Source organism: Dromiciops gliroides, chromosome X (assembly GCF_019393635.1).
Source record: "Dromiciops gliroides isolate mDroGli1 chromosome X, mDroGli1.pri, whole genome shotgun sequence".
NCBI lineage: Eukaryota > Metazoa > Chordata > Mammalia > Microbiotheria > Microbiotheriidae > Dromiciops > Dromiciops gliroides.
Genome location: NC_057867.1, coordinates 5,465,269 through 5,490,507, shown reverse-complemented (window position 1 = coordinate 5,490,507; position 25,239 = coordinate 5,465,269). Strand labels below are relative to the sequence as shown.

The 25,239-nt window shown below is 48.9% G+C and overlaps 1 protein-coding gene across 10 annotated transcripts in view; it reads right to left on the bottom strand.

The window, feature by feature from the left end:
* PAK3 (p21 (RAC1) activated kinase 3) overlaps window positions 1–25,239 on the bottom strand; it is a 79,530-nt gene that overhangs the window by 21,363 nt on the left and 32,928 nt on the right. For 5 of the 10 annotated variants that reach the window (XM_043974070.1, XM_043974064.1, XM_043974063.1 and 2 more), the window contains exons 2-6: window positions 16,549–16,752; window positions 6,210–6,310; window positions 1,367–1,405; window positions 1,114–1,218; window positions 425–578 (exon numbers count right to left, since the gene is read on the bottom strand). In XM_043974070.1, coding sequence (XP_043830005.1) covers window positions 425–578; window positions 1,114–1,218; window positions 1,367–1,405; window positions 6,210–6,310; window positions 16,549–16,723 — 574 coding nt within the window. In that variant the 5' untranslated portion in view covers window positions 16,724–16,752. Of the gene's footprint in view, window positions 1–424; window positions 579–1,113; window positions 1,219–1,366; window positions 1,406–6,209; window positions 6,311–16,548; window positions 16,753–19,100; window positions 19,222–25,239 lie in introns of those variants that run through there. The other 5 variants (XM_043974068.1, XM_043974069.1, XM_043974062.1 and 2 more) reach the window with 4 other exon arrangements.

The window sequence follows — 25,239 nt, the reverse complement described above, 5'->3', positions numbered from 1 at the left end:
GCCGTAAGCCCAACTAGTAGGTCCCAGGCCTTCTGAACCTGCTCCCAGGAAGCGGATGGGAAGCTGGGAGCCCTACACCCATGGAGACAGGGAAAAGGGGAGGTCCCCAGCCTGAAGGCATGGCCTTATGGGAGCCAGTGGAGGTAAGAGAAAGTTTACTGAGCTCAGGAGAGGACACTGAGGGGACCAAAGGCAGGCCTGTCTTACTTTGGAGGAAAGGAGACTGAGAACCCCACCCCCACCCCCACCTAGCCACCCAAGGCATGTCCTCATGGTAGGATTGGGAAGAGAACCCATGACTTCCCCTTCTTCTACCTCCCCCTCTATTTCTGTCTTTCTCTGCCCCACCCCCAGGGTCCTCTGGCATCCCACACCCTGACCGTCCGCCATGGCTCCCCAGACTCACCCAGGACGGGCTGCTCACCTCCAGAAGTAAAGCTCATGTATTTCTGATTGTTGACGGTCTCCTTAGAGTCGTAGAACTTGAGGACGTCCAGCACAGCCTGCGGGTTTCTCTTCTGTTCCAGCTTGGTGATGTTGGATGTCTGGAGAAGCCTTGCCCACTGCTCAGGGATTCCCTGCAGAGCAACCAGGGGGACTCACCGTTGCCGTCATCATCGTCATCACTGTTGCCATGGTTCTCCTCATTGTGACCCCCACCAACGGCAGCGGCAGCAGTAGCGGCAGCGGTAGCGGCAGCGGTAGCGGCAGCGGTAACAGCAGCAGCAGCAGCAGCAGCCATTCCGAGAGAAAAAGAGAGCTCTGGGCTCCCAGAGGGTGGCCCAACTCCGGGCACCTTGGCTCGGTTGGCTTGGGGATGGGGGCACAGGGAAGCCAGGGGGCAAAGGGGAAGCAAAGGGAGGCCCAGGGCAGGGGCAGGGAGTTCCATGGTGGCCCTGAACCCATTCCGGTACTGCTCTTTGGCCAGAGAGCCCAACCCCAACTTCCCCCCACCCCGCTCCCGGTCCCCCCCCCCTCCTCTGACTCCTGCCTCAGGGCGATGACGGGGTGGGTGGGTGGGTGGGGCCCCAGGCAGCTCTGAGCTTAGAGTTAGAACCAGTACAGCCAAGATCAAAGCCATACTGAAAGCCACTTCAGGGGACAGATGCTGACCCGTGCCTCGAGCCCCTCGGCACACTGGATGAGGCCTACACCGGCAGCCCCGGCAAACGGAAGGATTGCTTTGCCTTGATGTACTTTGTTACAAGGGAGGGCTCTCTGGGTGGGAAGGGGGAGGAAGGGAGTGGTTATTGGGGAGTGACAGCACTTTGGTTGGAAAAGAGCATCAATAAAACAGGTTTGTAAAAAAATTCTAGCTGCAAAGCAACTCAATTCAATTCAATAAAGATAATTATCAAGCACCTACTATGTGCAGTGCCCTGGGCTCAGTGCTCGGTCTCCCCATCTGTAAAATGAGGGGTTCACACTCAATCAGAATCAGTGAGGTCATCTAGTCCAAACCTGTCATCTTACAGAGGAAGAAACTGAGGCCCAGAGAGGGAAAGTGTTGCCCAGGATCATGGGAGTAAGTGACAGAGCTGGAATCGGAACCCAGGCCCTGACTCCAAGCCTGGCCCACACGCTACTGCACCGCTTGGATCGAGAAGCCTAAGGCTTAGTCCTCCTCCTCTGGGCTGCCTCCATGTCCTCCCCTGTAACATGACGGGGTTGGACTGGATCTTCTCTGAGGCTCCCTTCAACTCCACCATGCAGTGACCTCTGACCCTGGAGCACAAGGAGAATCCAACCAAGCAGCTGTGTGCTTCTCCCAAGTCTGAGACCACGTGAGCCAGACAGGTGCCTGGAAATCATCGAGCCTGGCCCCTTCATGTGGCCCAGAACAGAAAAATGACCTCACAAACTCCCCTGACCCTCCTCTCAGGCCCAGGGAGCAGAGAAAGGACCAGTGCCTCTTGTGCCTAGCCTGATGAAGACCTCCTCTGCCAGGAGGGCCCTGAAGCCCAAATCCCCCAGCCGGGAAGCCTGGCTCTCTGCCCATCGAGCCTCTCCAGCCTCCTTTCCAGCTGGAAGATGAAAAGAAGACAAGCAATGCCCACAGAGACAGAGTCCATTCACACACACCGTGGGCCAAATCCTGCTTCACGCCAGTGGTGTGAATGGATGGTCAAAGGGGAACTGTCTCCCTGGCAGGTGGCACATGGACACAAATATTTCCAAAAGCATAGACATTTGGCACTGGCACTGGCCCACCCTCAGCTAAGCAACAACCTCCTCCCCAGCAAACCTGCCCTAGCCTCCACTTGGATATCTCCAGGGACGGAGAACTTACTACCTCTCACTTGTGGACTGGGCCTTCTGATGGTTTGAAAGTTTCTCCTCACAGCATGCTGAAGTTCACCTCTCTGTCTGTCTCAGTCTCTCCTACCTGTTGCTCCTAGCCTCAGCTCAAAAAAGCAAAAGCCGTCAAATCTTCCTTCTGTGTGGTATGGCTCCAAATACTTGAACACTGCTCTAAGCCTTCTCTTCCCCAGACTAAACAGGCCCTCCCCCAGCCTGGCCACCCTCCTCTGGACCCTCTTCCATCTCCTAAATTGAACAGTGACTTCCAGCTCTGACCTTCCCTGGGCAGAGGATACCGGGCCTCTGGCTCCCTGGGAGCCAGGCCTCTCGATGTGGCCCAAGATCCCATTAGCTCACACACCTGGCTACCACATCACATGCTTCTGACTCACATTCAGCATACCAAGGCCCCACGGCCAAATCTGTCTGGACCCCTTATCAAGGTAGGCTGGGGACGGGAAAGTCCTTGGCACTTAAAAGCTCATCTCGACACAACAGCAGCTCATTTCCCCAATGGGAAGACCAGTGAGAAGAAGGCATCGGCACAACCCTGAAAGGCCCAGAAGCCTCCTGCCGCCCAATCCATGGTGCGAACCTGGCCTGGCCACCTCATCCTGGAATTCAAGGCCTCTCTCAGTGGGGTGCTGATCCAACTGGGTGGCCTGCCCACCACTCCAGTTCAAGGAAGTCTGTTCTCACACCACTGCATTCCACAGAATCCCCTAATTCACCCTCCCATCTCTGGGCCTGTGTCACCCTGCCTGGCAGAAGGCCTCTCCTCCTTCCCTTGCCCTCTGCTCCCTCCTCAGAAGCTCCTCTGATACTTTGTCTAGAGCTCTCCTTAGCCCAGTCAGACCTTCCATATTGTAGCACCCCTACCAGACTGCAAACTCCCTGAGGGCAGGCACTCTCTCAGTCCCCATCTTTGCAACCCCAGCGCTGAGTACAGGGGCTTACACACAACAGGAGCTTCCTCAAGATTTGTTGACTTGAATTGAGTTGAGCCTTAAGGCCAGCACAGCCCCCCACCCTGGCCACCCCCACAAGCCCCTCTCTGGGCACAAGAAAATGATTTTTTGGCTAGGCACCAAGCACTCCTTTGGACTCTAAGGTCAGAAAAGCCAGAACCCAAACCTAGGATCCATACAGGGCCCCAAGTGAGGTTCTAATCTGCCACATTCTCAGCCTAAGGCGGGGCAGCTCTTAGGGCCCTGGGGCGCAGCCACACAGTTTGGAGGGAAACCCAAGAGTACATGTGACCCGCAATAAGGGCAGCCATTTCTAGGGGCCTTTAGAGTTCACCAAGTACTTTCCAAACATGACCTCATGTGAGCCTCCTGATATCACTATCATTCTCCCCATTTCAAAGAGAAGAACTAAGGCTGAGAGGAGAAGTAATTGGCCCAGAGTCACACACTACGTGGGTTCTGAAGCTTAGGCCTTCCTAGACCTACACTCTAGCTGCCAGAGCCCACTGCTGCTGATCCAAGCCTGCTCCTCACTTGAGAAGCCTGACCCTTAGAACTGCCCACAGGAGATGGGTTTGGGTCTACAAAATCACTGGGTTTCTCCCAATGGGGCTCCTGATCCCCAAATTAGGATGGCCAATGGGAAGCTGGGCTTAAAAGCAACAACATGGCATCATGGAAAAACTTTTGGTCGAGTCTCTGATTCAAATCTTAGCTCTGACCCTTACTTGCTAGGGAACTCTGGGCAAGTCATTCTTCCTCTCTGCACCTCAGTTTGCTCATCCATAAAAGGGAAAATTCTAAATTTACTCTCCTTGCTTAAGCTGTGGTTCAGACATCATACTTTCAAAATCTCCCAGGGCCAAAGAAATAGATAGAATACTGTCCAAACCTCCCAGGGCCAAAGAAATAAGAGGTCTTCCAGCGACCTCTGGGACAGTCAGAATCATTACAAAAGTGAGTACCCTAAGAAAGCAGATAGTAATAAGCAAGCTGGGGGGGCCAGGAGCACCATCACCCAGTGAGGGGGGTGGGCATCTTAGCACTCTGATATCAACCCCAAGGAACCTGGGAAAGCCTGGGAAGGTCTATCAAGTGCTGTGCCCACTGCAGTCGACTGAGGCAGGCAGTACAGGAATTGTCATGCTTATTTTTCAGAGGAAGAACTGAGGCCAAGGCAAGGGAAGTGACTTGCTCAGGGATCACCCAGCCAGAAAATGGCAAAGGCCAGAGTGAAAACCAGGCCCCCTGACTCCAGGTGGGTGATCAAGCTGCCATGAAGGCTCTGGGCCCTGGATTGCAAGTCGGGGCCCTGGGTTTCAGTCCTGTTCTGTCAGTTATTGGCTGAGGGGCCTGGAGCAAGGTTCGTGCCCTCTCTGGGCCTGTTTTCTGTTTTTAAAGGAAAGGAGTTAAACTAGATGAACTCCAAGGCCCCTTCTGGCACTAAATCTATGATTCCCATGATCCCTTCTGATTCATTCACTCCTACTGACAGGAAGGTACCTGGAAAGGCCTAAAGATTTGGATAAGCATAATTATACTATTATATTGCTTCCTCACAACACCTCCAGGAGGTAGGTGGTATGGGTACTATCCTTCTCTAATAGATGAGGAAAGGAAGGGACCGAGCATCCCAGACTCTCCGGGCTAGAAAGAACCTTCACAATCACCCCAAGCAATTCTCAGGTTATGGGCATCTTCTCCTGTGTGGGGGATGGACGTCGAGGCCGCCACCTCTGCCACTGAAATCCTCCCCTTCCTGCACAGCCCAGTGTGGGTGCCTCCTCTTCCATAAAGCTCTCCCTGATAGCACCTCCAGCAAGCTCCAACATCCAGGCTACTCGGGCAACTCCTCCTCACTTACTAACTTGGCTTATCCTTGCAGCCATGTCTCCGCTTTCTCTCCCCTCAGGGTTTTAAACAGAAACTATGTCTCCTCAGCTCTGTTTTCCCTTGCTAGCCCTGGCACAGGGTGTTGCACATAATAAGCACTTAATAAATGTGAATTGAATTGACCTCAGTTTATCCATCTGCAAAATCAGGGGCTTGGCCACTAAGGTCCCTTCTAGCTCTAAGTCTGGGATAATATGAACTAGACACAGCAATCCAGGTGCTCAGTGGTATGTTGCCCTGGGGACCCTCTGTAGGCCTGCCACCCACCAGGTCCAAAAGTCATGCAGCCTCTCTGATGTCCTGTTCTGTTTGAGCCCTGACATTTCCAGGGAGGGGCCAAGAGAGGTCAGCCAACTCTGGCCCACGAGCCCAATCCAGCCTACTACCTGCTTTTGTCTGGCCTGGGAGTTAAGAATGGCTCTTCCATTTGGGTATGGTCCACAGGCCGCATTTGCCAACCCCTGGTCTAGAGTGTTGTGGGCCATAGAAGAGAGTGGGCAGAAAGAGCAAGGGATGATGGGGGAGAGTTGTATGAAAATGGAATGGGATCCCTCTGTGGGTCCTTGGAAAACTTGAGCTCCCTTTGGGCCCAGAGGAGCCTCCAAGCTACACTGGCAGAACATCCGAAGGGCTCCAAAGAGGTAGCCTTTTTCCTTACCAAGGCCAAGCCTTGGCGCTGTCTCCTCCATCCCATCCTTTCTCATCTATGGATGTATATGGTATCTGGTTTCTCCCTATCTCCTGGCACCTTCCCTGCTGCCCACAAGCCTGCAAAGGTCTCTTCCATCCTGGGGGGGCGGGGAGAACCCTCCTCTTAGCCCTGCACCCCCAAGATATTTTCTTATATCTTTCCTCTCTTGCCCTGCCAACTTCTTAGCGTTTGACTATGCCCCCTGCCTCCACTTCCCCGTGTCCCATTCACTTCTCGACCCCTTTTCAACAAGGTCCCTGGCATTATGCATCCTGGAGTATTATGGGGACTCAAGTACACAACAATATGTGCTCTGAGAAGGGAGGGGAGCAGGAAGATGGGAAGGAATTACTTACAGTGAATTCTCCAGTGACGGCATCAAACCCCACGTGAATCGTATGCTCAAAATCAGAAGGAAGAGAGATCTCCGGCCGTTCCTTTTCTTTCTTCTTATTGGCTAGAGGAAGGAAAAAGAGAATGGCGGGGGGGGGGGGTGCTGATTGTTGGCCATGATCAAGAATAATCACAAACTCACAGGAATAGAGACCATGGACTAAAGGGGGCCTGGGAATATCACATGATAGAACTTGGCATGCGGAAAGTGCGAATGCCATGACAGGAAGGAATCTAACTAGGAAACCAAAGCCCCAAGTGGGAAAGGACTCGCACAAGGTCACCCAAGAAACAACTTTCTCTTGCTGGAGTCTGATGACATCTCTGCTCAGGAGGCTTCACCTTTACCCAAGCCAAGTGGTCTTGCTGTGAAAAATCACTAGAAATAAGAAGTTGGATTTCCAGCAATCAAGCCAGGTCTGTCTAGGGCTTGCAATAATAACAATCACAGCCTCTCCAAGTTGAAGGGGAGTTCAGAGGGCACCTCTGATGACCCCCACCCTAACCAAGATCCCCAGACTGATATCAATAACTGACAAGCAGTCAGCCAGCCTCTGCATGAAGCACTCCAGGACTTCTGGGGTGGCCATCCCAGTGTGGGGACAGTCCATCCCAGTGTGGGGGTGGCCCTCAATGTTAGGAAGGTTTTCATGACATCAAACCTAAATCTTTGACTTCCATCTATTGAACCTCCTTTTGTCCTAGGGACAAATAGACACAGGTTCGATCCATCTCCCAAATACTGCCACCCCAGGACGGGAAACTACCCTGCCTTGAGCCCCCTCCCACCACCACCACCACCTTGTTCTTCTGCCCGAGGCTGTCCCAGAACCCATGTGGGTCAGATGAGTGCTAGGAAGAGCTGCTAACATCAAGGGGCCCTCCTGCCTTGTCACCTGCCTTCACCAAGGCTGCCTGACTGCTCACAAGGTTTGGATGAGTCAACAATTCAATTCCTTCTGGTGCCTTCCCATCCACCATTAGGGTCATCTTAACTGCCACTATGATCCAAGGCCCTCTCCAAAAGCTTGTTCCCTTCTCTTCCCCCAATTAGAGTGTGGCTTCCTTGAGGGCAGGGACTGTTAGACCTTTTCTGTTGTAGCCCCTGTATCTGGCACCGTCCTTGGCACACAGTGAGCACCTAATAAATGGGCTTTGCATTCCTTCATTCTGCTACTCCCTTCCCCAGGCTAAGTATACCAGGGACAGCAACTCATCCCATGCCAAGCCCCTTCGGCTAAGAACCTCCTCCTGTTCTCTAGGTCTTGTGCCAAGATACTGACCAGCAGCCTTGGGCCACCTTCCTTCACAACGGCCCCTTCTGGCCAATCCAATTTTCTATTTGATTCAGCCCAACCTCCTGTTCTGGGTCCTGATTCTGTGGTCCAGCTTTTCATCACTCCCACATGTGGTGGGCACGTACTCTCTGCCTTCCGCCAAAGCCCAGCTAAAAAGACTAAACCCTAACAAAGCAAGCACAGTCCCTGGGGTACTCCACGGCAGCTGCTGATGGGGGGAGAAAGCAAGAGAGAGGCCATGGGAGTTTTAGTAGCAGAAGCAGCAACAGTATTAGTTTGGGAGGCACTGCAAAATTAAGATCCCAAGCAGAACCAACTATAATCACGCTAATATATGTCCATGTGGGTCTTGGTTTCTCTCTCTCTCTCTCTCTGGGTGTCTGGGTGTCTGTCTGTCTGTCTGTCTGTCTGTCTGTCTGTCTCTCTCTCTTGTTACAAAGTGATTTGCATCCAGCCTCAAGGGACTGTTCACACACAGTAGGCATTTAATTGTATTTTCACATTTAATTCACCCAATCACCCTGGGAAGGAGGTGGGGATGATTCTCAGATTTATGGGCAGGAAGGGACAGGGAGAAAGGGACCATCGTGGGGTAGCTGTATTCTACTAATTATCACCACATTATCCCAGCCATGTCTTCTTGTCTGTCCCTTAGAGATGTCATGGAGGGCCAGGACTGTCTTTTTGCCTTTCTTTGTATCCCCAGTTCTTAACACAGTGCCTGACATGTAGTAAGTGCTTAAATTTTGTTAGTGGCACACAGTAACTCTTTTTGACCAAGATGGGTAATTTACCCTTGTTCTTAAATCTCCTAATACATCTACAATATTCCATTTCCCATTGTGTTCATCTGGGTCCATGCCTTCTTCCCCTGCCCAACTAGATGGGGAATTCACTGAATGCAAGGCCTATGCCTTATTTATCTTCGTCTTTCCCTTATGGTCTAGCAGAATAAAATGCATGGTTATTGAACTGCCCACTTTGGGAAGATGGAAGGTGGAAGGTTAGAGTAGATGAACCTGAGGCCCCCCCGTCCAAGCGCTGACATTCTAAGGCCCCACATCCTCTCCTTTCTAGGAGATGAGGACATCCGGCTCCATGGTCTCGAATGACTCTAGTTCCATTGGCAATGCTGCCATTATACCAAGCAGAGGGGAGGGGCATTGAAAACAAGACTCACAATCCTGGGGAGGCTTTTCAACAACTTCCCTGCAGCACTTTCGTTAATAATGATGACGGGGAGGAGGAGGAGGAGGAAGAAAATACCAACCACTTATATTTCTTTAGTATCTATGGGTTCACAAGACAGAAAAGGATAAGTCTGTACCAATGAATGGGGTGACATTGTATTTAGCCAAGTCGCTAATGATCCCTTAGTTGCTGAATCCAATGGCCTTTTCCTCCTTGACCTCCCTTCTCTGTAACCTGTGACACTGCTGGTTACTCTCTCCTCGATACGCTCTTGTCTATGGGTTTTCAGGACATCCCATTCTCCTCCCCCCTCTCTGAGCACCCCTTCTCTGTCTCCTTTGCTGGATCCTCCTCTACATCATGCCCTCTTAACCACAGGTGTCCCTCCAGGCTCTGTCCTAGGCCCTTTGCTCTTCTCCCTCTGTCCTACTTCATGAGGGATCTCCTCAGCTCCCATGGTTTTAATGACTGTCTCTATGCTGATGATTCTCAAATCTACCCATCCTGCCCCAACCTCTCTACAGCCTTCCAGTCTTTCATCTCCAAATGCGAAATGGGCGTCCAGCAGGCATCTTAAACTCAACATGTCCGAAAGAAAACTTGTGATCTTCCTCTCCAAACCCTCTTCCCACTCCCATCCCCACCTCCCCTATTACCGTCAGGGATGTCCCCAGCCTCTTCTCAGACCCTCAGACTCACACTCTAGGAATCATCCCAGAGTCCTCACTCTCTCTAGCTCTGCCCCCCATCCAAGCTGTGGCCAAGGCCCGTGTCTGTCAAACATGTCCCCTTCTCTCCTCTGACACTGCCATCCCCTCGATACAGGCCCTTACTACCTCATGCCTAGGTTATTTCCATAGCTGCTGGGTGGGTGGGGGGAATCCACCTACATCAAATCACTCCCCCTTCCAATCCATTTTACATTCTGCCACTAAAGTGATTTTCCTAAAGTTCAGGTGATCATGTAATCTCCCCTCTAGTCAATAACCTCCAGGAACAAATTCCAAATGCTTTGTTTAGCATTCAATGCCCACTCCTCCCATTCCAGTCTTCTCACACCCTGCCAAGTTCTCCTCAATCCAGTGACACTGGTCCCTGGGCTGTCCCATGAACAAGACCCTCCAGATCTCAGCTCTGTCTTCCTTCCTTCGGTTAGTTATTTCCTATTTATCCTGTGTAGAGCTTGCTTTGTATATATTTGTATGCATGTTGTCTCTTCCATTAGATTATAAACTCCTTGAGGGCAGGGATTATCTTTTAACTCTTCTTGTATGCCTGGCATTTAGTAGGTACTTAATTATTGATTGATTGATTGATTGAAATGTCTAAGAATGACAAAGAACAATAACTCTCTACCCACAGTGGAGAAAACAGCTCACTCAACCACTCCATAGTCCGTTGCCCAATGTCCAAAGTCCAAGGCATCACTTAGCAGCTCTCCACCCAAGCACCACTTCACCCATCAGTCCCCCTTGTTTCTTTCCTGTTCCACTCCTCCTCCTCTCAGAGCCAGGCTTTCCCCGCCTTTCAAGGTGCCAATTCAATACTCTAAGTCAAATCTTGGGCCAACGGGAGAGGGCTATAGGCACTCCTCAAGGCCTTGCTTCCCCTAATTCCTATGCCACACACATGCATTTGAAAACAGGAGACAAGCAATTCTACCCATGGGGTCTTTCTGTTATACCATACACTCTGGTATCATCTAGATTCAATTACATAAATGTACATCCCATAGTCTGGTATCGAGTAGAAAAAAAAAAGTGACTTGCAAAGGGTCTCCCGGCCACTAAGTATCCAACTTGAGATTTAAACTCAAGTCTTCTGACTTGAATATAAGATGGGTCCACAAATAAGGTGCCCTTCCCAGACACCCCTTGCTCCCTGCCAAATGTGGCATCTCTAAAAGCTAATTTGAGGTCTAAAGTGGGAACTTAAATCTTATGAATTTTCAAGAAAGCAATGATGATAAGGAACAAGCCATCTTTATCTGAAATGAAAGAGATGTTCTCTCAAGTTTCACAGTAAAGATACAAGCATATATGTGTGTGTGTGTGTGTGTGTGTGTGTGTATGTGTGTGTGTGTGTGTGTGTGATAGATCATCCACTGGAGTCCTCCCTTTCCTTCTAATTCAAGTGGGGCTTGAGCTAACCAAGCTTTGAAAACAGCCCAGCAATGGTGACTAGTAAACCAGCCTAGCTCAGGCCTGAGAGGCCCACCACTAGAAGCCTGGGCACAGAGGACAGATTGTCTTGGAACTGTTTTGGAACTACTGAGTCCTGGAGGTCCAGCAATCTAGGCCAATGCCTAGACTGTTGAAAGGACCCATGCCATGGATCTTTTGAGATATGGAAACATGTAACTAATATGGTAAATGTTAAGTTCTACAATGGAATCGAAAAGATCAGCTCAGGGGCTGCCCCCTATAAGAAGCCTGCCCTGAGCAACCCCCACCGTACCTGAAAGTGTGCTCTCCCTCAGGCTTGGCTACTTACCTCCTGTGTGATTTCAAATACGTCCCTCTCTGGCCAAGTCTCTTATCCATAAAAGAAGGGCTTGGGGATTCTCCTAGCACTAAGAACATAGGCTTTTCCTGGTACGTTTGGTCTGGAATTTGCCTTTGTCCGTGACATTCTCTTCTGGCCAACTTATTTGTTCCTTTGTTCATTCATTCATTCATTCATTCATTCATTCATTCATTCACTCATCAAACACTTATTAAACACTCCCTCTGGGTGGAGCACTGAACTGGACTCCAGGAGGGGTAAAAAGATTATTTCATTTCTGCCCTTGAGAAAGTAGTCTAGAATGTGGGGGGAGGGGTTTCATTCATCAAAATCACCTCCGTGCTAACCACACACAGAGCCCTAGGAGTTTCCTGAAAGAGACACAAAGCATAGAAAAGCCTCAGTCCTGGTGTTCATGGGCCTAGCAGCGGGTGGGAGGCAGCGCCAACATGGCTGGCTAGTGAGCACAACCAAAATTACATGATAAAATGGGGCCAGCACAATGACCAAGCCCAACCCCAGAGGCCTGATGCTGAGGTGTTCCTTCCAGGGAACAAGAGGGACTGAATGCAGCACGCATTGCAAGATGTGCCCTATCTGTGGATGGGTTTGGAATAACTCTTGGTCTTTGTTACTCTCTGTTACAAGAAAGCATTTAGTTGGGGGGGTGGTCATTGAGAAATAAGATAATATAAATAGGGGGCATGAAGAAAACACTATGCATTTGGGAGGTGCAAACAACATTCTATGTGTAGTCCAAAAGGAAAGGTTGTTACTGGCCAGGGGCAATCAGGACAGGCTTTCTGGAGGAGGCAGCATTGGAGTTGGGTTTGAAAGGATGTGTAGGAATTCCAAGGTAAAGAAAGGATGAAGGACATTCTGTGCATAAGGAAGAGTGGAAGAAAAGACAAGCAAATGGGGGCCCACAGGCCAGAGTACTCTAGTGGAGTGAGAGAGCTTGGAGCCCATGGAGCAAAGGGATCTAAGGCAGTAAAGCTAGGGATATGAAAGCACTAGACTGTGGAGGAGGTGACTCTGGGCAACAAGACGCTGCTCAAGGGTTTGGAGTGTCATGCTGCCTCTCTGCCAAAAGGAGGGAAGACCTAACTCACTCACATGTATATACAATGATGTGTTCAATTGTAAGCTGGAGTGAGATTGGTTTGCATCTTTGCAGAGCTTTTCCACAATCATTTTGGTCCAAACCTATCCGTTCATTGATGTAGGGAACCCCTCAATAGATGTAGATTAGCAACTATTCAGCAGTGTCAAGTGTCTTTTTTTACACCTAGTAGATAATTAATAAGTGTTGGTGGAAATGGAATGAACTCTGGGCATGACCTTGATCCACCATCTTGTTTTTGGGGAAAGACTTTTGCTGTTTTCTCCCCAGGGGCCACCTAGGCCCAACTTCTCCTCCCCTACCGTCACCAGTAGGGGGTCTGAGCTCCCAAAGGCCATCAGCCAACCATATTCCCAAGGCTCCAACCAGATTGGTGCATCTTGGCAAAGAAGATTAATCATTTCTGACCTACTGAGCTTACAAAGAAGAGAAGACTTGATGCGTCCAGGAAATCACAGACTTAGGAGATGGAGGGTCTTGTTCAAGTAGCAGCAAAGGTGTTAGAGTCACTGGGTGGAAGTGTGCTTGGGGGGGGGGGGAAGAGGGAAAGAAGTTGTAAGAAGACTGGAATGGGGGGAGGGTACCAGATCATGAAGAGATTTCAAAGTCAGACAGAGGACATTATACTTGTGAGGAGTTGAATAATGAATCAATTAGGGAGGTATAAAAGGCCTGCCTTGCTGCAGTGAGGGCCCAGTTGAGATTATATATACAATAAATTTTTAGTGGACCCAGAGCTGGGTTCAGCAGCACATGAGTAGAAGTAAAAGGTGTAGCTGGCAGAAGAAATCAAAGGTTGGGTCTTGACCAGATATTATCAGCAACAGAGCAAGGCGGCACAAAGGACTTGGATGTAGAGGACAGTATAGAGTTAAACTGGTGCATCAAGATAGGGAAAGGATGAGAGTATAGCCAGTGAAGGGGTGAGGACCTAGGAAAAAATGGGATAGAGGAAATGGAGGTCATGGGGAGGATAAAGAAGAGAAGGAAAGATGGAATGATCTGATAAAAGACTTTCATGAACATGGAGGGGGAACATTGTGAGTGATGGCAAAATTAAGGGTATGACCATCTTTGGGTGTAGTTGAGGTGGGGTGGAGGAGGAGGTCATGGGAAATGAGCAAGTTGAGCAACTGTAAAGTTAGGACAGAACTAGAAGAATGAGGGAATGACAGAGAAATGCCACCTCCATCTAAGGAAAACCCTCCTAATGAGAGCTTCCCCAAAGGAGCATGGGCCACCTTGGAGGTGGTAGGGTGCCCATCGCTGGAGTCTCAATGACTCTGGTTATGGTATGGGTCGCCCATCTAACCTTCCTTTCTCCTTTGAACTTCTGAGGGGTGACAGGGGGCAGGTTTGGGCTTGAAAGAAGAAAGACCTTACTAATGATTGAAGCTGTCCCACAATGCAATGGGCTGCCTTTGGCGGGAGGGAGTCCCCTGTAATTGGAGGTGTTCAAGCAGGCCCTGAATCCGAATGACAGGCTGGACTAGGCATCTCTGAGCTCCCCTCCTACTCAGAGAGTCTGGGGTTTGAAGACTCCCACCTACCTGTTCCTGGTCAGGGAAACTCATTTCTCTCATTTCTCCAGTTACCATCACATCACTGACAGCAGCAGCCCAAACAGGAAGGGGGACCAATCTCCTGTCCTCCCATGAACTCCCACTCCCTAAGTGACCAGCACTCCTCTCAGATGTGACATAGTCATTTACATCATAGTTACTCGTTTCCTTGTCTGGTCTTGTTTACAAGATTATAAACTTGAGGGCAGGGACTACGTCTTATGCCCCTTTGTGTCTCCCCCTCAGCTAATAAAGAGTCATTGAACAAAAGAACAAATTGGGGGTATTTAGCTTAGAGAAGAGATGACTTAGAGTTTGGGAATGAGGGATGTGATCTCTGCAGTCAATATCTGGGGAACTGGCACCAAGACAGGGATTAGGCTTTTTGCACACAGTAAGCATTTAATAAATATTTGTTGAATTAATGAGTAAATGCATGGAGAGTGTTTAGCCTAGAGAAGGCAAGGAGGGTGGGGCACAGTGTATCTGAAGGGCTATAACGGGGAAGAGAAAGTAGACTTTGCATTATAGGACCAAGGGTCCAGAACTCAAAAGGCCCAGTGTTTACAAAGAAGGAAACTGAGGCCCACGGTGGAGTAACAGCCCAAACGAGACATACGTTCTAAGCAGCAGAGCCAGGAGTCAATTTCAGGTGTCAGACGTCAAAGCCATCCCTGTCACACCCCTTCCCACTGTAACAATATCTAAAGAACGTGCCTACTTGCATACACAGCCCAGGGCTGAATCCCTGACCATCACAAACTATCTTAGAGGTATAAGGGAATAAGTATTGATACAGTACTTGCTACGTGGCAGGCCCTGTGCTAAGCACTTTTACATATCATCTCATTCGATCCTCACAATAACCCTGGAGGTAGAGGCTGCTGCTACCCATTTTACAATTGAGTACACTGAGGCAGACAGAGGTTAAGTGACTCAGTCCAAGATCATGAAGCCAAAGAAGTGTCTGAGGCTGGATTTGAACAAAGGTCTTCCTGACTAGGCCCAGTGCTCTACTGATCCACAGCTTCACCAAGGCACCACCTACCCACCCACCTTATACTTAACACCCTCTGGCAAAACTGATGGAACACCCAGGGCATGAGCCCAGACACTGAGAAAATTCACCAGCCCCTCATGGGCCCAGTTCTCCAGTGCCAATCCTCCCACTCACTCTCCTCCCGAAACAGCATTCACGCTGGAGAAGGAGGGTGAGACTTTGCAGTCACTAGCTGCTGAATTCATGTTTGTTGAATGAATGAAGGAAGGAATGAACAATCCCTGGGGGTTCCGGCACCCTTGTTCACCCTCCATTTCCCCAGCTCCCTGTACCCCATCCTAACAGGATTCCCTGTTTATTCGGGAGTTGTGTCATGAAGAATCTAAAAGAGCCCTGGATGGGAAGTAAGGCTCCCTGGGTTTGAGGGACCTCACTTGCTGTGTAACCAAGGGAAAATCTCTTCCTTTCCCTGAGCCTCAGTTTACTCCTTCTGCCCTGATGAGCCATGTGACCTGGGGCAAGCCCCTTCCCTAGCCCCTGGGTCTCAGCTTCCCCACAAATGAAATTAGCTCTAGGTTCCTATCCAGATCTGACATTTTGAGAGTTGGAAGGAGAAACAATCATTATTCTTTAAGCAATATTTGTTGAAATGAATTCTCTCATTTAACCCTTATAACAGGAAGAGAGAGGTCAATTACAAACTTGAGGGCAGTGGCTTAAATGGTGGACAAAACCATGCTGATGAATGGCAAGGGGCTGCCTTAGGACCACCTGTCTGTGGCTGGATGGGAGCTTAGGAGGGGTGGGGCCTGATGGTCCAAGGTCCCTTTCAGTTCTCTCAAGAGCCTGTGAGTGGTCAGCCTTGAAAGCACCCACTGAATATGCACAATGAACATCTAATCACCAAGGCCAAGCTTGGCCCTGGAGAAGAGCCTCACTCCCTCCACTGAAAAAGTTGGGGACTATGGGTATAGAACGTTGTATGTATCAGCAAGCACAGCTGATGTATGGGTTCAGTTTGCTTTGTTACTTTCTATTGAAATGTTTCTTGCAGGGGATGGTTGGGGGAAGGGAGGGGAAGAAATATATTCAGAAATGAGCATGGTGAAAAAAAGGTTTTTAATAAAAATAAGATAATTTTTTAAAATTATGTTATGGAGGGACCCCAGGATTTTGAACTAGAAGAAATCTTCAATCCCAACCCTTCAGTTTGTACAGAAGGAAACTGGCCCAAGGTAAGGAAGTGACATGCCCAAGGTCACACAGGTAATGAATCACAGAGGCAGCATTCAAACCTAGCTCTCTGGACTCCAAACCCAGAGCACTTCACACTATGCTTATTCTTTCTGTAATGATAATCTCCATTTCACATTTGATGGAAACTGAGGCCCTGTGAACAAGGTCACCTGGATAGTGTTGGAGACCAAACTGGTACTCAAGGCCAGACCTCTTTTGTTCCCTGTGCCGGTCCTCCTCTCACAAAATGACAGCTCAAAGCCCAGCCTTCCCACCCTAGGAAACCCTGAACACTCTCACAAAGACAAGAGAACCTCAGCCTAAAGACCATTTCCTAGGAGCCCACAGAGAAACCCAGAGAGAAGGGACAAGCCCCCAATACATTACTTTTGTCCCCTCCTCCAGGGAAGATGGAGCGGAGACGAGCTTTCTTGTTCTTCTCCTCGGGGGCCACGGGCAGGGGCTTGGAGGTGTGGTTGAGGGCTGAGGAGTCACGGTTGTTGCTGTTCATTCTCAGCGGAGGGGCTGGGGGCTTCTCCTCACTATCTGCACTGTCAGACATGGTCAGCGGGAGTGGTATGTCACAGCCTCCTGAAGGAAGAGGGAACAGAGTGAGTTAGCCATAGCCGACTGCAGCACAGAATGCCAGAGCTGGGAGCTAGCTTAGTTGGTAGGGATACCAAGTCATAAAATGGCAATGCTGCAGGGAGGGGCCCCAAGAACTCTGACCTGCCAATGTCACACCTTGGAAAGGCCCCTACAGCTCCTGGAGTCCAACCTGATTACTTTACAGATGAGGCAAAGGAGCCACCTAGACGGAAACGTTCAAGGTGGCACCCGGGTGGGTAGCGGGTGGGTGGTGAGACTCCGAGCTGGGAATGCACTCTGTAGGGCCTTCTGTGTCCAAGCCCGTCTTGGCTGGCGTTTCTTTAGCACTTGACAATTGCCCAAGCAGTATCTGCAACCCCAGCAGAAGCGAAGAGAGGAGACCTTCCTGCTGAGCTTGGATCCAAGCCTAGACACCCATAATCCTAATAAGAGCTCCCGCTTTGACAGTTTACAAAGCACTTGACTCAAAATGAGCCTGCAAAGGAAGGGGGGCAGGCCAGGTCCTGCAGGAAAACCTGATGGAAGAGCCTTGCCCAAGGTCATGCAGAAAGTAAGCGCCAATGCCAGGATCAGAACCCACACAGCCCTAACTATAAGACTGAGGCCTGTTCCACCAAATGAGAAAAGCAGAGGACTGCAGAGCAGGGAGTGAGCTCAGAAACCCAGCCTCCAACGGGAATTTCCTCCCTCTACAAAGCCCTACCTGAAAAGCTCCACTGAGGAGGGATGCCCTTTACCAGCTCCCAGGATAGCGCTGTCATCCCTCTGAGCAACTCAGATTATTGGAAAGTTCTTCCTGACATCCAGCTATAATCTGTAGCTTTACAATTCCCACCCCCCTACCCACCATGCTCATGGATCTACCAAGCAAAACAAGGCTGGTTCCTCTTCGATCTGACAAACTTTTGAATACTTGAAGACAAAGTCCATAATCACAGACACTGGTGTGCACACAAGTGCAAACCCCGTCATGTACATGTGCATATACACACATCCACGTACACACATATGCACGTGCACACACACATCATCTTCTCTCCAGACTGCTCCTCATGTGGCTAGGCCTCTAGTCCCCTCCCTGTCCGCACTGCAGCTTGTCGGTGTCTCCAAAAAAAATGTGACATGCAAACTAGGCCCACTCTTCCAGCTGGGCTCTGACCAGGCCCAGGAAACAACAAAAAGCAATTCTTGCTGATTACAAGGATTGCAAAGCACTTTCCACACATCATCTCATTTGCTCATGGAGGGAGGGAGACATTGGCCTGATGCAAGGAGATGCTCCCTGGCCCTCACGGCTGCCCACCCCAGAGCGCTTCCTGCTCAGGTACAAGTTGGCGCAGATGCCCTTGGAGGCTGCAGAGGGGCGAGAGAGATTCTTGCCTTTCCCACTGTGGGCATGAATCATGTGCCTGTGAATGCAGCCTAGGGTCAGGCTAGGTTTTTAGCTGCTGAGTCTGGGGGTCCCAAAGGGCCCCAGGAGGAAATGCTGCAAGGCTGAAGCATTTGTGTGGCCTCCTGCCTTCCAATTCCACCCCTTGATCCCACAAGCCTTCTCTACATATCTTCTCTTTTCCATGTACTGTGTGAGAGAGACCAAAGCAGAAGCCAGTCCCCACCCTTAAAGGGCTGCCATTCCACAAGACATCAGCACATGCAAGGCACTTTGCACCTTCCCCTTATCACAGAGCAGGGACTAAGAAGAGAGGGCCTGGCCCCCAATCCTTCCCCCTTTCCTGAGCCCCCCCCCCACTCTTGCTCACTACTACACACATCCTTGGCCTTCGGATCAGCATCTACTCAGCTTAACCACCTGTTCTTTTTGGCTGTCTGAATCACCTTCTTTGTGGTAAGGTCTCTGGAGAGAGCTACCGGCCCCCAGGGGCCCACATCTCAGAGCCTGAACTCATCTGCATGTGGACAAGGGTGTAATTCCACCCCCTGGCTCACTCCCCAGGAATGTCATGGAGTCATCATTTTTAGTGCTAGAAGGGACCTCAGGGACCATCTAGTCTCTCTAAGCTCTTCTTTTCTAAAGAAGGAACCCGAGACCCAGGCAGATCACACAGACAGTGAGCAACAGTCTGGTTGGGACCAGAGGCAAAGCTTCCAGGGCTCCTGAGCACCCAACTGGTACTCTGTCAGTCTCATCTATCAAAGAGCCAGAAGGGTCTCTGGCATCATCTCGTCCTCTTTCTCCAGATGTCACAGATGAGAGAGAAGACCCCCCCATTGTCCCCACTCTCCAGGCTCCCGAACTCCTTGGCCCCCCAGGCCCCAAGCAAGGCAGGATGGGTCCCTACCTCCAGGCAAAGGGTGTGGGCATCACCTACCTCTTCTCCAGCAGTGGCAGAAAAGAGAGAGTCCAGGGCCGCCTCCTTCCTTCTCACCTCCTCCCAGGAGCCCCCACCGTCCCCAGCTGCCTCCATCCTTGGCTGTCCCCAGCGATGCTGATGTCACTGCCTCTCCACCCCATCATTGGCCACGAGCCCAGAGCCCAACAGGGGAGCCAAGCTGGGCCAAGGGAGAAGAACAGAGGAGGACAGAGGAGGAGGGAGGAAATCTAGGGTTGGTCAGGCCAAGCTACATGGGCCAAAACCATGAAGCAGCACTGCAGAGCAGGCCTGCAAACCACTCCTGGAATGCCTAAAGTGCTGCCACCCAACAGGAGCCTGTGCATACAGTAGGTACTTGTGTTCTGCTGGCTGACGGGCCTGCCAGGAAGTAGTGTTGCCTTTCTTCCACCTCCCCACCACCCCCTGCCACTTACCCCCAGCACAGGGTCCTACATACAATAGGGACTGACTGAAGAGCCAATGGGGCAAGAGGGCAGTGAGTGGGAAAAGTGAGTGGACGAGTGATTGAGTAAATGAGAGAATCTCCTTAGATGAGAGGCAGGGAAGCAAGAGAAAGAACCCTGTGTTGAGGCAGGAAACACGAATGGGAGGTCTGCCATCCATTCTTGCTGTGACCTTAGGCCTCATCCCTTCCCAGATCTGGGTTTCCTTGGTTTCTCGCTCTGTAAAATGAGGGAATTGGACTCAGTGAGCTCTAACCATAGTCCTAGTCTTTAAGTCTGTGTTCACTTTCCTTTTGTTTTGTTTTGTGGGGCAATGAAGGTTAAGTGACTTGCCCAGGGTCACACAGCTAGTAAATGTCAAGTATCTGAGGCCAGATTTGAATTCAGGTCCTCCTGAATTCAGGGCCGGTGCTTTATCCACTGCGCCACCTAGATGCCCCACCATGTTCACTTTCATCCTTCTAAAATGTTGCTTTCTCCACCAGTCCTACCCCACCCAAGAAGCTCTTCATGGTTCTTCATGACCCACAGGATTGAATTCAAACAACTCAGTCCTCCGAGGACCCTCCATAGACTGGACCCAACCAACCACTCAAGCCATGTCTTCTCATGCCTGCCCTGCCCAGCTCCCCAACATATCATAAGAAGATTCCTCTCCACCTATACTGATGCTGTCTATCAGGGCTCAGCTCTGTTGTCATCTTCTATGAGACATCCTCAACCATCCACAATGCCCTCTACAACTCACCGAACCCTCCAATGTTTACAAATCTCTTCATTATTTACATCACCCCCTACCCTATCATTACAGTTTACAAATATCTCCAGATATTACAAAACGTTTTGCAATGAACTCAACAGCTTAAAATGAATGCTCTCTACTGTCCTCTGCCCTGGAAAATAAAGACAAGTAACACAAGGTGTGGCAAGATCCTATAAGAATGAAGCCATAGAGGGCAGCTAGGTGATGCAGTGGATAAAGCACCAGCCCTGGATTCAGGAGGACCTGTGTTCAAATCTAGCCTCAGACACTTGATACTTACTAGCTGTGTGACCCTGGGCAAGTCACTTAACCCTCATTGCCCTGAGGGGGGAAAAATAAATAACTAAAAATAATTTTTAAAAAAGGGGGGCAGCTAGGTGGCACAGTGGATAAAGCACTGGCCCTGGATTCACAAGGACCTGAGTTCAAATCCAGTCTCAGACACTTGACACTTACTAGCTGTGTGACCCTGGGCAAGTCACTTAACCCCCACTGCCCCACAAAAAAGAAAAAAAAAGAACGAAGCCATAACTGCCAAAGCACAGAATGAGCTGAGACTGGGCATGCACAGGGTCTGTCTTAGTGCTCAGTGGGGGTGAGGGTGGGGCTGATGAGAGCAACAGCAGAGAGAGGCTCCAGCTCTTATACCACACGTTGGTTCTACCAAGGAACATGATCTTTGGAATGAAAAGAATAGTTAGAAAATAGTTCAGTGGGAGCTGGCATCTAGTTAGTTGTGCTGAGTTCATGTCACGGGGCTCAATGAACTCAATCCCAGGGTGCTAAAAGAACGGGCATATGGAATCACTGGGCCCATCAGTGATCTGTGAAAGAGTATGGAGAATGGAAGAGGGGGTATGGGCTGGGCAGAGGGAAAATGTCCTGATCCATAAAAGGGGGAAGACAAGGGAAACCAGTGGGTTTGGCTGATTCTGGAAAAACTGGAGAAGGTATTCATCCATTTACTGAATGAGCATATGTTATCAAAGAGATAATAGAACACCTAGAAAAGGAAGCGATGAGCCCAAAGAGGCATTGTGGCTTCACGCTACATTGACCTTATTTCCTTTTTGAGACAAGATTCCTAGAGCAAGGGAATGCTGTGAATTTTAGCAAAGCATCTGATTGAGTCTCTCAGGTTATTCTTGTGGAAAAAATGGAAAGAATAATGAGGTGGAATCGGGACTGGTTAAATGATGAAATCCAAAGGGTCAGCGTTAATGGTTCCAGGGAAGGGAGATCTGTGTCAGGCCCAGCACTCTTTGGCGTTGGTATCAATGACTTGGTCAAAGGCAGATGACACAAAGCTCAACTCAGGGAAAAGATGGGATCCAGATTTTCAAGGTGATTGACTTCCTTGAACATGAAGCCAAATCTAAGAAGATCAAATTGAATACGGATAACTCTCCAGAGGTCATGTGGAGAGAGGAAGAGAGCCTTGAAACTGCTGCTTCTTGGACAGAAGACATGCCACCTCCCTAGTCTGGGCCTTTTCCCTGGCTGTGCTCTCCCTCCTCCCCACTGCCTCCTGACCACCCTGGCTGCCTTCAAAGCTCAGCTAAAATGCCACCTTGTGAGAGAAGCCTTTCCTGACCCCCCCCTTCATTCCATTGCTTTTCTTGACTCTGCTGATTATCTCCCATAGATCATATGCATCATCTACATCTAGATGGAGATAAAATATAGATTATATAGAATAAATCTCGAAACTCTATATATTTTGTATATATAAAATCTCTTTAAGGGGCAGCTAGGTGGTACAGTGGATAGGGTAATGGCCCTGGAGTCAGAAGTACCTGAGTTCAAATCTGGCCTTAGACAATTGACACTAGCTGTGTGACCCTGGGCAAGTCACTTAACCCCAACTGCCTCACCAAAAAAACAAAAACAAAACAAAATAAAACAAATAAAATCTATTTATATAAATATTCATTTATGTAAATATAAACATACATTTATACAATTAATGTGTTTCGATATTTAATCAATATGTATTATATAAACATATGTATATATAAATCGATATCTATTATTTTGTTCGCATACTTTTTTACATGTTGTCTCCCTTGTTAGACTGTGAGCCACTTGAGGGCAGAGGCAAACAGCCAGAAGGGTGCTCCAGACTCATACAAGAGTGAGGTGAGAAGATTCAGAGAGGGCCTGACAGGCATCTTCCCATAGTTACAGGAATTTATGGCATTGTCAAGTAGAAGCAGGATTATACATTCCCTGCTTAGCCAAAGACTGTAGGATTAGGAACAGTGAGTGGAAGTTGAAGAGAGGAAAAATGGGGCTTAATGTAAAGTCAGTGAAGTCACTGGGCTAAGCCCTGGGGATACAAAGGAAGGCAAAAAATTATCCCTGCCCTTAAGGAGCTCACAGTCTAGGGGGGGGGGAGACAACATGCAAACAACAAGGTACAAACAAGCTCTAGAAGGATAAATTTCAGATCATCAGAGAGAAGGCACAAGCACAAAGGTTAAAGGGCTCCATGCAGGAAGTGGGAGTTTAGCTGAGACCTGAAGGAAGCCAGAGAAGCCAGGAGCCGGAGATGAGGAACATGAAAATTCCAGGCATAGGCACAGCCAGGGAAACACCTAGAATCAGGAGATGGAGGAACAGCAAGAAGGTCAGTGTCCCTGGATCCCAGAGGAAACAGAGGGGAACAAGGCAGGGGAAGGCAAGTTGAGAAGGGCTTTCAATGCCAACCAGAGCATTTTCTACTTGATCCTGGAGGGGATAAGGAGTTTAAGGTGGGGGTGGGAGGTGATATGGGTTAGGGGTTGTGAGGCCGAGAGAAAGATATAGCGGTCAAAGACTAAGATCAGAGAATGGAACTTCAGATGGCAAGGGTCAAAGACATAAAGAGTTTGTGTGTGTGCGTGCACATGTGTGTGCACAGCCTACCTTTAGAGTGCTACAGAAAGGCTATTATTATTTTTATCATTGGCATTCTCATCATCAAGGATATGACCATCTCTATGTATGGTAGAGTTAAGATGGAGGAGTATGTTGTAGGAAATAAGTAAACTGAGGAACTCAGAGGTTGGAACCTGAGGGAGGTTGAGGAGGAGAGAAAGACTGTGACCCACACATTGCGCCCGTCTATTGAGGAAAAAGCAGAGTATGCTGAATGTCAACAGACAACAGCTACCAGATTTTTGATTGAGAGATAAATATGGATGAAATGAACCTCTAAGGAGGAGGTTGCTGAATGATAACGGTAGAGGGAGAGCTTGGAAACAACAATGGGGAGCGGGAAATGGCAGCCAAGGATACCATGTCAAGAGGATGGAGCCAGGACTCAGTGAGTCTCAGAAAATGGAAAAAATGAGAAAGGAAAAGGCTGAAGATGAAAGTTAAGTGTGTCACCCATGGGGAAGGTATTCCAGAGAATAGGCAAGGATATATGAGGTAAAGAGAAGCTTCCTGACAATTGGTGCTACCCTAAAGGGAAATGGGCTGACTCAGAAGCTGGCAGGGCTCCTTTTATTAGGGGGGGATGGATGAGCACATTCCAGGTATGTTGTAAAGGATATCCTTTTTCAGGAAAAGACTAACTTAGGTAGCCTTTTACACTTTTAATCATTTACACTGCCTTCTATAGGTGTCAAAGTTGGTTGTCATTTACAAGTTGCTCTGTAGCCCTCTACTGATTACAAAACCCTGTACCATTTACAAGGCTATCTATTATTACTCCATCCTCTACAGTTTACAAAGCTTGTTCTCTCTCTCTCTCTCTCCTCTCTCTCTCCCTTTCTCTCTTCCTCTCAATCACTCTCATTCTCTCTCTCTCCTGCTTATAAAACCTACCATTTACAAAGCCTTTGATTTACAACTCACTCTGTACCAATGTGCTTTTTAATGTCAAAAATGAAAGAGAAACAGAGGTAAAGTAATCTGCTCCATCCATCCAGGCCAGAACTTCACAAAATGAAGCCAATACACCAGTGTGAACACCAGTAAATAGGCCCAAAGCTTCCAATTGCCAGGAAAGGGTCATACCAAGGAAGCTAAGCCTGAGCTCTGATAAACTAACCCAAAGCCTGCAGTAGCTCGAAATGAGGGTATTCATTAGAACTGAAATAAGAGCTCTGGAGGAGAGAAGTAGAAGGAAAATTAACAGCTTAGAAGAGAAAGCAGAAAACCTGAGCCTATTAGTAGACTCCACAAAAAAACAGAAATATTAGCTCAGTCAAAAGATTGAAAAAATGGGTGGAAATGGGAGGTATCTACTTTCAAAAACAGGTGAGGGGCAGCTAGATGGCGCAGTGGATAAAGCACTGGCCCTGGATTCAGGAGTACCTGAGTTCAAATCCAGCCTCAGACACTTGACACTAGCTGTGTGACCCTGGGCAAGTCACTTAACCCCCATTGCCTCTCAAAAAAAAAAAGACAAAAGAAAAAACAGGTGACCCAGAAGACAGATCCATGAGAGAGAATTTAAGAATCACTGTACTCCCTGAAAACTAAGACCAAACAAAAAACCTGGATACCATATGTCAAGAAATCATAAAAGAAATCTGCCCAGATCTATTAGAAGCAGAAGGCAAAGTAAAAATATTAAGAATCCACCAATCACCTCCTGAAATAAACCCCAAACTAAAAAAAAAAGAAAACAAGGAATACCATAGACAAAATCCAGAGCTTTCAACTCTTTTTCTTTTCTTTTCTTTTTTTTTTTTTTTTTGCAGGGCAAGGAGGGCTAAGTGACTTCCCCAGGGTCACACAGCTAGTAAGTGTCAAGTATCTGAGGCCAGATTTGAACTCAGGTCCTCCTGAATCCAGGGCTGGTGCTTTATCCACTGCACCACCTAGCTGCCCCTCAACTCTTTTTCAAAGAACAAATATGGCACAGTCGAAAATCACATCTCTACTACAAAGGAAGAAAATTCTTAGGATGATATTT